The 14075-nt window shown below is 42.6% G+C and overlaps 1 protein-coding gene across 15 annotated transcripts in view; it reads left to right on the top strand.

The window, feature by feature from the left end:
• The window catches only part of LOC140735009 (ankyrin-1-like), a 454172-nt gene that overhangs the window by 289318 nt on the left and 150779 nt on the right, over positions 1–14075 (top strand). For 14 of the 15 annotated variants that reach the window (XM_073059891.1, XM_073059867.1, XM_073059847.1 and 11 more), the window contains exons 9-10: positions 5085–5183; positions 6686–6883. In XM_073059891.1, the coding sequence (XP_072915992.1) occupies positions 5085–5183; positions 6686–6883 (297 nt within the window). The remainder of the gene's footprint in view (positions 1–5084; positions 5184–6685; positions 6884–14075) is intronic. The other variant, XM_073059868.1, reaches the window with a different exon arrangement.

Genomic DNA, 14075 nt, shown 5'->3' with positions numbered 1-14075 from the left:
GGGTGGTGCAGGTCAAAGGCCCAGAAGGGCTTATTCCACGTTTTGGTAGATGCACCTTTGGCAGCAATTATAGCCTTGAGTCTGTGTTGGTAGGCCCATTCCGCACTGGATCTCAATGAAATAAATAAAGAGTGAGATTACTACAGAATTAGTAAATGAGTGGTTGATGGTCGGTGTGACTCAGTAGACTGCAGGGCCATTCTCATGTTCTATTTCTCTAATATATGGGAAACTCATAGACACAAGGGGTACTACAGATGCTGAAACTCTTAGAGCAATACACACAATGTGCTGAAGGAGCTCAGCAGGTCAGGCAGCATCTATGGAGGGGAATAAACAGTCAACGTTTTGGTCCGAGATGTTTATTCCTATCCATAGAAACTGCCTGACCTGCTGAGCTCCACCAGCACATTGAGTGTATTGCTATATGGGAAAATGCTGGTATCCATTATTAAGAAGAAGATCCTTAGAAAATGAAAATCAATAAAACCTGTTTTTTATGAAAGGGTTATTGTGCTTGACTAGTTATGTTCTTTGAGGACGTAATGGGCTGAGTGGACAAAGGGGAAACGGCAGCTTTGAGCTTCCAGTAAGTATTCAATATAATGCCACATAGAAACATAACTGTGCAAATTAAGGCTTCAGATCACTTACTAAACTGACGACAATCACAGTCAGGATAAATGGGATATTTTCAAACTGGCAAGCTGTAACTATTTGTAATTGATTTACAGTATTTATAATCTATATTAACTACTTCAGTGAAAGGGCTTATATATTAATGTACCGTAGCCAGTTTGCTGGTGATGCAAAGACATGTGGGAATGCAAGTGGCAAAATGGATACAAAGGAGCACTGAAAGGAGTGTGTGGGTTGGGAAGCAGTTGAGAGGTAGAGTATGTCGGGGATATGTGAGATGATCCATTTAGGGATGGCTATACTAGAGGCCATGCATTGAAGGTGAGAGGGGGTAGGTTCAAAGGGGATGTGGGGGGTAAGCTTTTTACTCAGAGAGTGGTGGATGCCAGGAATGTGCTGCCTGGTGTGATGGTAGAGGCAAATACATTAGAGGCTATGTAGAGATGTTTAGATAGGCATATGGGCGTAAGGAAGATGGAGGGATATGGACATTGTGTAGGTTGGAGGGATTCGTTTTTGGGTGGTTTTGATTTGTTTTTTAGCTGGTTCAGCACAACATTGTGGGCTGAATGGCCTGTTCCTGTACTGTACTCTTCCATGTTCAACATTCTTTAAAAAAAAAGCAGGATGCTATTTAAATGAAGGACTACGATAAAATGTGACAACTTCATATAAATTGGACTAATCTCATGATCACAAGAAGTTAGCAGGAGATTAAAAAGTTGATGGAATGTACAGTACAGTGTAAAGCTTGGGAAGTTTTGATGCAACTTTACAGTTGCCGTAAGATCGTACTTTCACTCCCAACGTAATGTGTTGTTAGGAGGAGGAGACACAAGAGACGGCAAATGCTGAAATCTGGAGCAGTAAGTGATTCTGCTGGAGGAACTCAACAGGTCAAATAGCATCATTGGGAGGGTGGGTGGGGGGTGAAAGAACTGTCAGGTCTTCGTGTTGAGACCTTGCAGGACCCTGCAGGATTTCAGTCTGAGGCATTGTCAATTCCTCCCCCACCACCTCAATAATTGCTTGAGCGTTTAAGTTCCTCCTGCAGATTGTTTGCTATAATAAATAATTAAGTTCTGCTAAAATTATATACATAAATCCTTTTAATTTCACATTGCTGAATCATCTAAGGAGGAGGTTTTAACCTCTTGACTTTCCTAGTCTCCATTGTAATTTGAAAGTGGCATTAAAACATCAAGGCTCTATTCACTCCCATGGGTAGAGGCCCAAACAGGGAGAGCTTAGTATTATTATCACAGGGCCATGAGGGGCTGTTCAAACAGTCATCATCATCATCATGTGCTGTGTCGTATGACGTAGATGGCCATGATCTTTTATCCGTCCCTAATTTGCGAGGGATTTCTGCCTGTGGGGAAGACACCCCTCATACTGCTGTTCCCATTCCTTTCTTTATCCATGACCATGATTATAAGTGACTTGACTTGACTTGATTATTCCTGGCAAATTTTTCTGCAAAAGTACAGAGGTGGTTTGCCATTGCCTTCTTCTGGACAGCCTTTACAAGGCGGGTGACCCCAGCCATGATCAATACTCTCAGAGATTGTCTGCCTGGCATCAGTGGTCGCATAACCAGGGCTTGAGATATGCACCAGCTGCTCCCATGACTTCACATGACCCTCATCGGGGGGGGACTAAGCAGGTGCTACACCTTGCCCAAGGGTGACCTGCAGGCTAGAAGAGGGAAGAAGCGCCTCACGCTTCCTTTGGTAAAGGCGTATCTCCACCCCGCCACTCCGCTACTGTTCAATCAATACATAGGATTAACATAGGAGCCTATGGGCATACAACCCTAAGATGGCATGCGCGGAAATTTTGTCTTAGTGCTGCCCCTCAAATCTATAAACTGCACCCATTGTAAAAAGATAAATAATGATTATTTTTACTGCCAAGTGAAGCAGCAGATAATTTTTTTACAACTTGAGAGCTGTGAGATGTTTTCATAGGAATCACCCCATGGTGGTTTGGCGCCATCTAGATGGTTGTGAGAACACGTGGTATTGGGTGATAGGTTTTGAAATCCTTGCAGATAGTAATAGTTGTATTTAGAAATATAGATATTTCTTAATTGTCTTTAAAAGATTAATATTAATAATTTTTGAACAGGTTTTCTAAAATGCTTCATTGATTTTAATGTATCTCTGTTATATTTTAATTATTAATAAAACAATGAATACATGTAAATACACAGCAGGGCTCATTTTTTTCCACTATAAAAGATCTATAATTATTGTTATTAAATTCATCAATCAGTGATAACATTGGACAACAAATTTTTCAAGTGTTGCTTTCTCAGAATTTTTTTTTGTTTATGATGGACCACTTGAAGCTGAAGCAAATATAATTTCAAACTACTTGTATCACGTAGGGATTTGGAGAAACAAGAAATTAACTTTTACTGAATATAATGTGTTTAATTGAATAATAGTGCTGACGCTTTGCAATAGTTCACCAAAACTAAAAATGCTTTGTTGATGATTTTTGTTTGTGCTCAGTGTCTAAGGCTTCTTGCTTAAGTGTCCAACAATAATCAGCCAGTACTGACGGATTCCAGTTGCCCTGATATTGTTTCTCCATGACTGCGATGTCCTGGTGAAACCTTTCACCATGCTCATCACTGACAGCACCAAGATTTGCAGGGAAGAAGTCTAAATGCGAATGTAGAAAATCAGTTTCCAGTAACATGTTGCACCTCATGGTTTTGTATGCCTGAAAACCATGTTGTTAACCAGCTGCACATAGTTTGATGCTCTGTTGTTGCCAAGAAAATTTTCAACAACTTCCTTGAATGCCTTTCATGCGATTTTCTCTGGTACCACTCGAAGTTCTTTGATTTGCCTGTCGTTGATGACCCATTTGATTTGTGGACCAAAAATCTTAGCATCAATTATTCCGACTTAAATTATGAATTGAAGTAACAAATATAGCGGGTTTTTTTAAATGGTGCATGATAGAGAAGGTTTCACGGTGATTTTCATGATCAGCAGCCCAAAATCCACAAGATAGACCCAAAAGAACTCAGGAAGAAAAATCTTTATTGTTCAGTGCAATCTCTACTCAAAATTACCATGGCACACAAGAGAATTTTTGAGAGAATTATCAGCAATTTGGGCACTGTTTTTCAAAAAGGTTTGCCACCTCTTATCTGGACTATACCCTGTTGAAAAAGAAGAGTGAGGAAGTCTTGGCACTGTAGATCAGTTTATTTGATGTCTGTAGATGACAAAAGAATAAAATTTTTGGTCAAGGGCACAGGTAATGGAGTCACTGGCTAACAGTACCAGAAACCCAAGCTCGGTCCAGACCTACATGTGATTTGCATATACTCCCCGTGATTTCATGGGTTACTTCCCGCAAGCCAAGACAGTTGAATTGGTAGGTTAATTGACCACTGTAAATTACCCCTGGTCTGAGGGTGGGAGGAATTGGAACAGTTGATGGGAACATGGAGGATGAAAAATATCGAGATTGCCGAAAGGTTGCTGTAAAATGGTTGGTTGATGATTAGTGTGGACATCATTGTTCAAAGAGCCTAAATCCCTGCTACATCTCTCTAAGACTCCAAAAAATGCATGCAAGCTCAATTTCAAAGAGGTTTGGATGGGTACATGGTTGCGAGGGGCATGGAGGGCTGTGGTCCACATTCAAGTGGATGGGATTAAGCTGTTTAAATGGTTCAGCACAGACCAGATGGACTGAAAGGCCTGTTTCTGTGCTGTACTTTTCTATGACTCTAAAAACATCCAGAAACTAAATGTGAAATGTGGAGGTTAGTGTAGATTTCAAATGGAAAGGCCTTACTTGAGCACCAGAATTAAAATCAATGTGGAGAGGTAAGGATAATGGATTATAATAGATCTTCAAAAGGTGTTTTGTTTAGTGTGTGTTGAGGGGGACGTTTGATATTTTTCTTTGAATGGATTCTATGGTTTTTTGTTTCATAACTGTCTGTGGGAGGAGACAGACCTCAGGGTGGTATACTGCAAACATACTTTGAGAATAAAAGTTCTTTGAACTCGAACTTTGATATAACTGGCTCACCTGTGATGTCAAGACATGTGGTTCTGCAACTCACATCTGCATTTGCCGCTAAGGGGAGCCACGTCATTAAGAGAGAGCCTCACACTGTGACAACATTCGGAAGCCCACTTGGCATCCGCAGTTTGCTGATCAGCATCAGTAAGACTGGATTAGGTGCTTGCTACTGAGATAGTGGTGGACATCGATGATTATGTTTCTTTGGCCCGCTAACAGCAGTCGGTTGTTAAGGACACTGATCTATGTTTTCTCAGGATTGCTGTGCAACCGTTGGCTGAAGTCCTGAGTTGAGACTGGCACTTAACCTTGTGTGCATGTGTGTGTGTGTGTGTGTGTGTGTGTGTGTGTGTGTGTGTGTGTTTATGTGCATGTTCTTTGTTCAGGATGAGCTGACGCCTCTTCACTGCGCTGCCAGGAATGGCCACGTGCAGATTGCTGAGATTCTACTGGATCGCAATGCTCCGATTATGGCCAAAACCAAGGTAGGTTAAGGGCCCGTGTGAGTGGGACAGAAAAGGTGCTGCAGGTTCCTCTCTGCCCCATACCAACCCCATACACTGCCCTTCCAAGGGCAATCACAAGTCAAAGCCACAGTTCACCCAGGTAAACTACTCATGATCATTGTCCCAATCAACCTTCCACTCTGACTCTTCATCCTTCAGTTCTTGCAGCCATCATTGGCAGGAGGCACAGAAGCCTGAGGTCTGACACGACTGGCTTCAAGAACAGCTACTTCCCCTCAACTATTTGCTTCTTGAACCATATAATCATATACCAATTACAGCACGGAAACAGACCATCTTGGCCCTTCTAGTCCGTGCCGAACGCTTACTCTCAGCTAGTCCCACTGGCCTGCACTCAGCCTGTCCATATACCTATCCAATTTTTTTTTTAAATGACAATACCGAACCTGCCTCTACCACTTCTACTGGAAGCTCGTTCCACACAGCTACCACTCTCTGAGTAAAGAAATTCCCCCTCGTGTTACCCTTAAACTTTTGCCCCATAACTCTCAACTCATGTCCTCTTGTTTGAATCTCCCCTACTCTCAATAGAAAAAGCCTATTCACGTCAACTCCATCTATCCCCCTCATAATTTTAAATACCTCTATCAAGTCCCCCCTCAACTTTCTACGCTCCAAAGAATAAAGACCTAACTTGTTCAACCTTTCCCTGCAACTTAGGTGCTGAAACCCAGGTAACATTCTAGTGAGAACCAGTGAGAGCAACCCTAATGACTACATTGTAGCAACACTTTGCATTAAAGTGGACTTTCTATTATTCTATTTGTGTTTTTTCTTGTAAAAGTTGTGTATAATTTATGCTCAGTTTGTGTTTTCCTTATGAATGCTGCTTAAAATGACGCTATATGCCTGTGATGCTGCTGCAAGTAAGTTTTTCATTGGGCCTGTGCACACGTGTACCTGTTCATGTGACAATAAACTTGACTTTGATTTTGCCCTATTCTCGGACTTCCCCGTCTGAACTCAGTGCCCTGACTCCCTTCACCATGTCATGTCATTCTCTGTAGGTTCAAAACTTAGTCCTGGGTCATAAGTTCTCCAGATGAGCTGAAGAATTTCTCCTCATTTCGGTTTTAAAGGGACATCCCTTTATTCCGTATCTTCACCTTGGATCCCAGGTGAATGGAATCATTGTCTCCACGTCCATTCAATCTAACCTTCCGGTATTCAGTAGGTTTCAATGAGGTCCCCCCACTCCCCCATCCGTCTGAACTCCAAAGAGTACAGGTCCAGAGACATCATTCATTCTGTGTGTGCTCTGTGCTGTGGTCCATGTATACAGTCTGTGTAATAATCCATGTGCACACTGTACTATGTGATGTTATAAGGGGTTGTCATCAGGCTGTGTTAATTCCCTGTGTGATGTGTTTGCTGACTCCCTTAAGTGAATGAACCAGTTTGTACCTCGGACTTGGACAAAGTGTGTGTTGCCCACGCCTTGTTCATTCTTTTCCCTCTAGAACGGCCTCTCCCCCATCCACATGGCAGCACAGGGTGACCACCTGGACTGCGTCCGCCTCCTGCTCCAGTACCAAGCCGAAATCGACGACGTCACGCTCGATAACCTGACCCCACTCCACGTGGCATCTCACTGTGGGCATCACAAGGTGGCCAAGGTCCTCCTGGACAAGGGAGCAAAGCCCAGTGCCCGAGCCCTGGTAAGTCTGCGCGTGCAGCAGCTCTGAAAGAAATGAATGATTATGAATGGATTCGGGATCTCCTTCATTACATTAAGTTTTAACGAGAAACAGGCTGCGTAATACTGATACGAGAAATCCCGCCAATGCTGGATATCCAAAGCAACACATGTGAAGTGCTGGTGGAACCCAGCAGGTAAAACAGTCGCAGTATCAGGCCGAGACCGTCCTTCAGGATTGTGTAATACACTGCGTAATATTGTGTACACACAACACACAGTGTAGTGGCCAGCGTAACTCTCCACAGTGATAATGGTCGGAGGTTAATTCCCACTGCTGTCTGCAAAAAGCTTGTTCATTCTCCCCAGGACTGTGTGGGTTTCCTCCAAGCGCTCTAGTTTCCTCCCATGTTCTGAAGACATAAAGGGCTAGTAGGTTGTGGGCATGCTGTGTTGACACCATGGCGTCCCTTGTGGGCTCCCCCGCAGAACATGCCCTTTCTGTGCTGGTCCTTTAAGGCAAACGATGCATTTCACAGTATGTCTTGATTCACTTGTGACAAATAATCTTTAAACTTTAAATTCAGCCTAATGAAAACAAAAGGGAAAAAAAATGTGTGCAGTTCTGGCCACCTAACCACCGGAAATATACCAACAAGCTTGAAAGAGCGCGGAGAAAACTTACACGGATGTTGCCAGGAGTTGAGGACCTAAGTTACAGGGAAAGGTTAAATAGGTTAGGACTTCATTCTGTGGAGTGCAGGAGAATGGGGGGAGATCTTATAGAGATAGACAAAATTCTGAGGGGTATCGATAGGGAGAATGCATGTAGGCTTTTCCCCCTCATGTTGGGTGAGGCTAGAACTAGAGGTAACATACACAGAATGCTGGAGGAACTCAGCAGGCCAGTCAGCGTCTACAGAGAAGAGTAAACGGTCAACGTTTTGGGCTGAGACCCTTCATCGGGATTGGAAAGGAAGGGGAGAAATCAGCGTAAGAAGGTGGGTGGAGGGCAGGAGGAAGTACAAGGTGGCAAGTGACAGGTGAAACTGGGAGGAGGGAGGGGTGCAGTAAAGAGCTGGGAAGTTGATTAGTGAAAGAGATAGAGGGCTGGAGGAGGGGGAATCTGATAGGAAAGGATAGAAGACCATGGAAGAAAAGGAAGGGGGAGGAGCACCAGGAGGTGTTGGGTCGGTAAGGAGATAAGGTGAGAGAGCAAGCGAGCAAGTTTATTTGTATAGCACTTTTCAAACACAAGGCAGTTCAAAGTGCTTTACATAAAACAAGATATAAACATCAAACATCAAATTTCAGACAATACGTAACAGAATAAAATCACACAAAAAATAGATATAAATAGAAGTTACAGTGCAGGGGATTCTAATTAAAAGCTACAGTGAAAAGAAATGTTTTAAGCCTCGATTTAAAAGAGCTTAAAGTTGGGCAGACTTCAGATCCTCTGGAAGGTTATTCCAGATATGTGGAGCATCGTAACTAAAAGCTGTGTCACCATGTTTAGGTTTGACCCTGGGGACAGTAAGCAGCCCTGCTCCCAGATGACCTGAGGGCTCAGGAAGGTTCATAATGCAGCCAGAGATCGGAGATGTATTTTGGCCCTAGACCGTTCAGTGGTTTACAAACCAGTGGTTATATTTTAAAGTCAATCCTCTGATGGACAGGAGGCCAGTGCAGTGATCTGAGAACTGGAGTGATGTGTTCTACTTTCTTGGTCTTAGTGAGGACTCTAGCAGTAGTGTTCTGATTGAGCTGCAACTATCTGAGGGACTTTTTGCCGAGACCTGTGAAAGCGCCATAACAGTAGTCAAGCCTACTAAAAATAAATGTATGGACGAGTTTTTCTAGATCTTGCTGAGATTTAAGCCCTTTAACTCTCACTATATATTTAAGATGGTGGTAGGTCGACTTTCTTAATGTGGCAGTCAGAAATTAAGACAGGGTTCATCACAACACCAACGTTTCTGGCTTGGTTTGTGGTCTGTAAGGACAAGGATTCTAAGTGAGCACTGACTTTTAATCGTTCTTTTTTGGCACCGAAAACAATTATTTCAATTTTCTCTTTGTTTACTGGAGGCAATTTTGGCTCATACAGTCAGTGATTTGTTCAATACAGTTTTTTAGTGATTGTATGGGCACTGTTATCTGTCACTGGATGGCACTGTTATATAAATCTGTGTCATCCACATAACTACTGTAAGATATTTTGTTGCTTACCATGATTTGAGCTAGAGGGAGCACATAACAGAAGAGGTCCTCGTGTGGACCCTTGAGGCACTCCACATGTCATTTTTGTTCGATCAGATATGCAGCTACCTATTGAAACAAGATAGTCCCTGTCCTGTAAATACGATTTAAACCACTTTAGGACTGTACCGGAAAGTCCCACCGGATTTTCCAAGTCTGTCCGGTGATATGTCACAGTCAACTGTGTCACAAGCAGCACTAAGATCCAGTAAAACCAAAACTGAAATTTTATCAACATCATAGTTTAAGCAGATGTTATTTAAAACCTTGACCAGAACAGTCACGGTGCTTTGGTGTTCTCGAACTCCAGACTGGAAAACATCCACACAGTTTCTTAGTGCCAAAAAGCTATTAATTTTCTGATAAACAACCTTTTCAATGATTTTACTTTAACGTGCAAGGTTTGATACAGGCCTGTAGCTATTAATTACTGAGGCATCTAGGTTGTTCTTTTTTAAAAGAGGCTCAATAACTGCAGTTTTCAGGGATTTGGGGAAGCAGCCTGATAGAAGAGAAGTGTTGACTATTTGCAGAATGTCTGGCATCATGCAATTAAAAACATCTTTTAAAAAGGTTGTAGGGAAAATATATAGTCAGTAGGTTTGCATTGTGTCATCTTAACTAAATTAATTCTAAGTGAGTGAAAGGATGAACTGACTTCTGACCTGATGCAGAGACACTAATCTTCTGAATTTTTTCAGTAATAAAGAACGCAAGGTCATTATATGACTATGTAGATAGAAGCTCAGATGCTACTGATAAAGGAGAATGTGTGAGCCTGTCAACTTGAGCAGATAGGGCACATGCATTATTGCTGTTTTTGTTTTTAATATCAGAGAAGAAGGTCTGCCTTGCATGTCTCAACTCTAAATTATAGATGCAGAGTTTCTTCATAACTGCCGTAATAGACCTGGAGTTTTATTTTCCAGCACCTGCATTCAGCTATTCAACACTCTTTTTCAGAGTTTAAACCAGTGAGGTGTTTCTCCATGCCTGCCCATCACCTCTCTCTAGTGCTCCTCCCCCTATTTCTTTCTTCCATGGCCTTCTGTCCTCTCCTATTATATTCCCCCTTCTCCACCCCTGTATCTGTTTCACCAATTAGCTTCCCAACTCTTTACTTCACCCCTCCCACTCCCACCCTCTAAGTCTGACTCCTCATCCTTTTTCTGCCATTCTGCTGAAGGGTCTCGGCCCAAAATGTCGGCAGTATTCTTTTTCAATGGATGCTGCCTGGCCTGCTGAGTTCCTCCAGCACTTTGCGTGTGCTGCTTCTTTCTCCGTGGTGCTTTTTTTCTTCCCAGAAACTACTTTTACTTTTGAGGGGGTGATTGCATCAATGACATCTGTAATTTTAAAATGGAGATGGTCTTCAGGAGCATTGACTGAAGCCGGAGAGAAGACAGGTGTGGGAGAAAAGGCCTGTGGGAATAACACCTTTGGTATTTTCAGTGATAAAACATTTTGTGACTACCTCAGTTTGAGTGCTCGTGAATAGAGACATAATAATTTCAAGGAAAACACAGAAATAATCGGAAAGAGCAACATCGGTTGCCACAGTCTCAGAAGTGTTAAGACCTTTGGAAGTGACAAGGTCAAGGGTGTGGCCCTTGGTGTGTGGGGGCCCTGTCACGTGCTGTGTCAATCCACAATTGTCCAGTTTACCGAGCAGTTCATTAGCACTACTGTCCTTGGGGTTACCAACGTGAATATTAAAATCACCGACAATGACCACCCAGACAAAGTCAATGCAAATCATAGACAGTAGTTCAGCAAAGTCACCAAAACAGGTTGCACAATATTTTGGTGACCTGTGTATAGTTAAAAATGAAGCACAACAGGATGATTTCAGCTGAAAAGCAAGGTATTCAAAAGATGCAAATGTTCCACACGATATCTGCTTACACTGATAATAATTATTACACAGGCGGCTAGTCCTCCCCCTCATTTTTTTATCCTGGTCTCACTAATAAAACTGAAATTAGGAGGAGCTGATTCGATAACATCTCCTGCAATGTTGTTTTGGTCTAGCCAAATCTCTGTTAGAAACACAAAATCAAGGCTGTGCCTGATAATTAAGTCATTAATTAAAAGTGATTTGCAAGCCAAGGACTTAACATTTTAGTAAGGCTAGGCTTAATGTGTTAAAAACATCTTCTGGATTTGACTTTGGCTAGACATGGGACAGTTATCAAGCTTTCTAAGTTTGCAGTGGGTGCTGAGGGAAACAGGAAACATATAACCATATAACCATGTAACAATTCCAGCACGGAAACAGGCCATCTCGGCCCTTCTAGTCCGTGCTGAACGCTTACTCTTACCTAGGCCCACCAACCTGCACTCAGCCCATAACCCTCCATTCCTTTCCTGTCCATATACCTATCCAATTTTACTTTAAATGACAATATTGAACTTGCCTCTACCACTTCTACTGGAAGCTCGTTCCACACAGCTACCACTCTCTGAGTAAAGAAATTCCCCCTCGTGATACCCCTAAACTTTTGCCCCCTAATTCTCAACTCATGTCCTCTTGTTTGAATCTCCCCTACTCTCAATGGAAAAAGCCTATCCACGTGAACTCTATCTATACCACTCATCATTTTAAATGCCTCTATCAAGTCCCCCTCAATCTGGAGAACTAGAGGTCATAGGTTTAGAGTGAAAGGTGAAATATTAAAGGGGAATCTGAAGGGGAATTTCTTTTACAATGTAGTTGGGAGTAGGCAAAAGACCAGGCTTGCACAGACTCAATGGGCCTGTTTCTGTGCTATAGTACTTTATGACTGAATGCAAATAGAAACATTGTCCATATTATTGTAATCATAAACCTAGCTTCATCTCTTCATCAAGATATTCTCCAAAAGCTCCCTCTTTGCCAAGTTCATGGTCACTTGACCTGACAGCACAGATACAGGCCATTCAGCCCACTGACTCCATTCTGACCTCCAACCACCATTTACATAAATCCTACCTTGATCCCATTTTTTCATTATTCCCTGTTTAGCATTAGTTCCCCCCACCCCCAGATTCTACACTCAGTTGCACATCAGGGACAATTTACAGTGTCCAATTAACCCACGTAGTGTATCTTTCACTCTAAGTTGTATTTACATGCTCGATTTTATGATTGCTGTTGAAGAACTGGGGGCCGCTACCCAAGCTTCCCCATAAAGTACCTCCCCTGTTCTAGACCTGCCCCAAACTCACCATCATAAATGCCTGGCTGAAGAAGCACGTGGATGCGCTGGGGAATAGGAGTGGATTAGATCCACCAGGATTGTGTTTGGTTTTCAATCTCTAATTTTACAGCCCACCTCCCTCTACTATGTTTGAATCAATACTTAAGCTTCTCAAACAGCCGATTGTATTTGGCTTTATAGTTCCCAATAGGTAGAAAGACATCCACAAGTAAACCAAAGTTTAAAGTAAATTTATTATCAAAGTATATATATGTACTTTGATACAACCCTCAGATTCATTTTCTTGTGGTCATACTCAAAATATCTATAAAATAGTAACTACAACAGGATCAATGAAAGATCAACCAGAGTGCAGAAGATGACAAACTGTGCAAATACAAATATAAATAAATAGCAATAAATAAATAACAAGAATATGGGGTAATGAGATAAAGAGCCCTTAAAGTGAGATAATTGATTCTGGGAACATCTCAATGATGGGGCAAGTGGGTGTAGTTATCCCCTTTTATTCAAGAGTCTGATGGTTGAGGGGTAGTAACTGTTTTTAAACTGGGAGCTGCGAGTCCTGAGGTTCCTGTACCTTCTACCTGTGAGAAGAGAGCACGGCCTGTAGAAAAGAGCAGTCAGGCGTCATGCCGCATAGAAATAGTCCACTCAGCCCACCAACTCCACGCCCACCATGTTACACCAATCCTGCATTTGTCCCACTCTTTATTCATTCCAAATTCTCTTCAGCTTCTAACTCTATTAGCTTTTTATGCATTACTGGGCAAAAGTCTATCGCTAGTGTGCCTAAGACGTTTGCACAGTAAACTGTATTTGTCAACATTGAGTGGAGAGCGAGTTTTTAGATCTGGTGGGAGCAAAGGATGTTGGGAATGGCAAGGGTGGAGCTCCGGGTGAGGGGTGTGGGACAAGTGACAGAGAAGGAGTGCCAAGGGTGGGTGCAGACACACCCAACCCTGAGACACCAGGCAAGGTCATTTGATTCTGAACAATTGGTTTATTGATCTCTCTGGTGCTTCCCACTCCCTCCCTTCCCCTTTTCCCAACCATGATTACCCTGTCCCTGCCCCCTTCCCACTCTCAGTCCACAATAGATTTCTCTACATGGGAGTCCTCCCTCTTTACACTGGAGCCCTGAGGGAGAGAGTAGCACAGATCAGTACCATGGAACAGATTCCTAAGCTGGGTCGTGGTCTCCTCAGCCAGCCTGCATTCACGTGGCTGGGAGAAGTTGGTGTATCATGTATGTGGAGCGCAAAAGGTTGCAGTGTCTGTCTGAGTACCTGAAGAGACTGCTCCTCAAGTTTTGGTCACACTTCAGCCCCATGTTCAAGTCAAGTCAAATCACTTTTATTGTCATTTCGACCATAACTGCTGGTACAGTACATAGTAAAAATGAGACAACGTTTTTCAGGACCATCGTGTTACATGACACAGTACAAAAACTAGGCTGAACTACGTAATAAAAAACAACACAGAGGAAAAAAAAACACAAAACAAGTACACTAGACTACAGACCTACAGAGGACTGCATAAAGTGCACAAAACAGTGCAGGTATTACAATAAATAATAAACAGGACAATAGGGCAAGGTGTCAGGCCAGGTGCTAGGTATTGAGGTGTCTGATAGCTTGGGGGAAGAAACTGTTACATAGTCTGGTCGTGAGAGCCCGAAAACTTCGGTGCCTTTTCCCAGAAGGCAAGAGGAAGAAGAGATTGTCTGAGGGGTGCATGGGGTCCTTCATA

This window comes from Hemitrygon akajei, chromosome 1 (assembly GCF_048418815.1).
Source record: "Hemitrygon akajei chromosome 1, sHemAka1.3, whole genome shotgun sequence".
Taxonomy (NCBI): domain Eukaryota; kingdom Metazoa; phylum Chordata; class Chondrichthyes; order Myliobatiformes; family Dasyatidae; genus Hemitrygon; species Hemitrygon akajei.
This window is presented reverse-complemented; position numbering and strand designations above follow the sequence as displayed.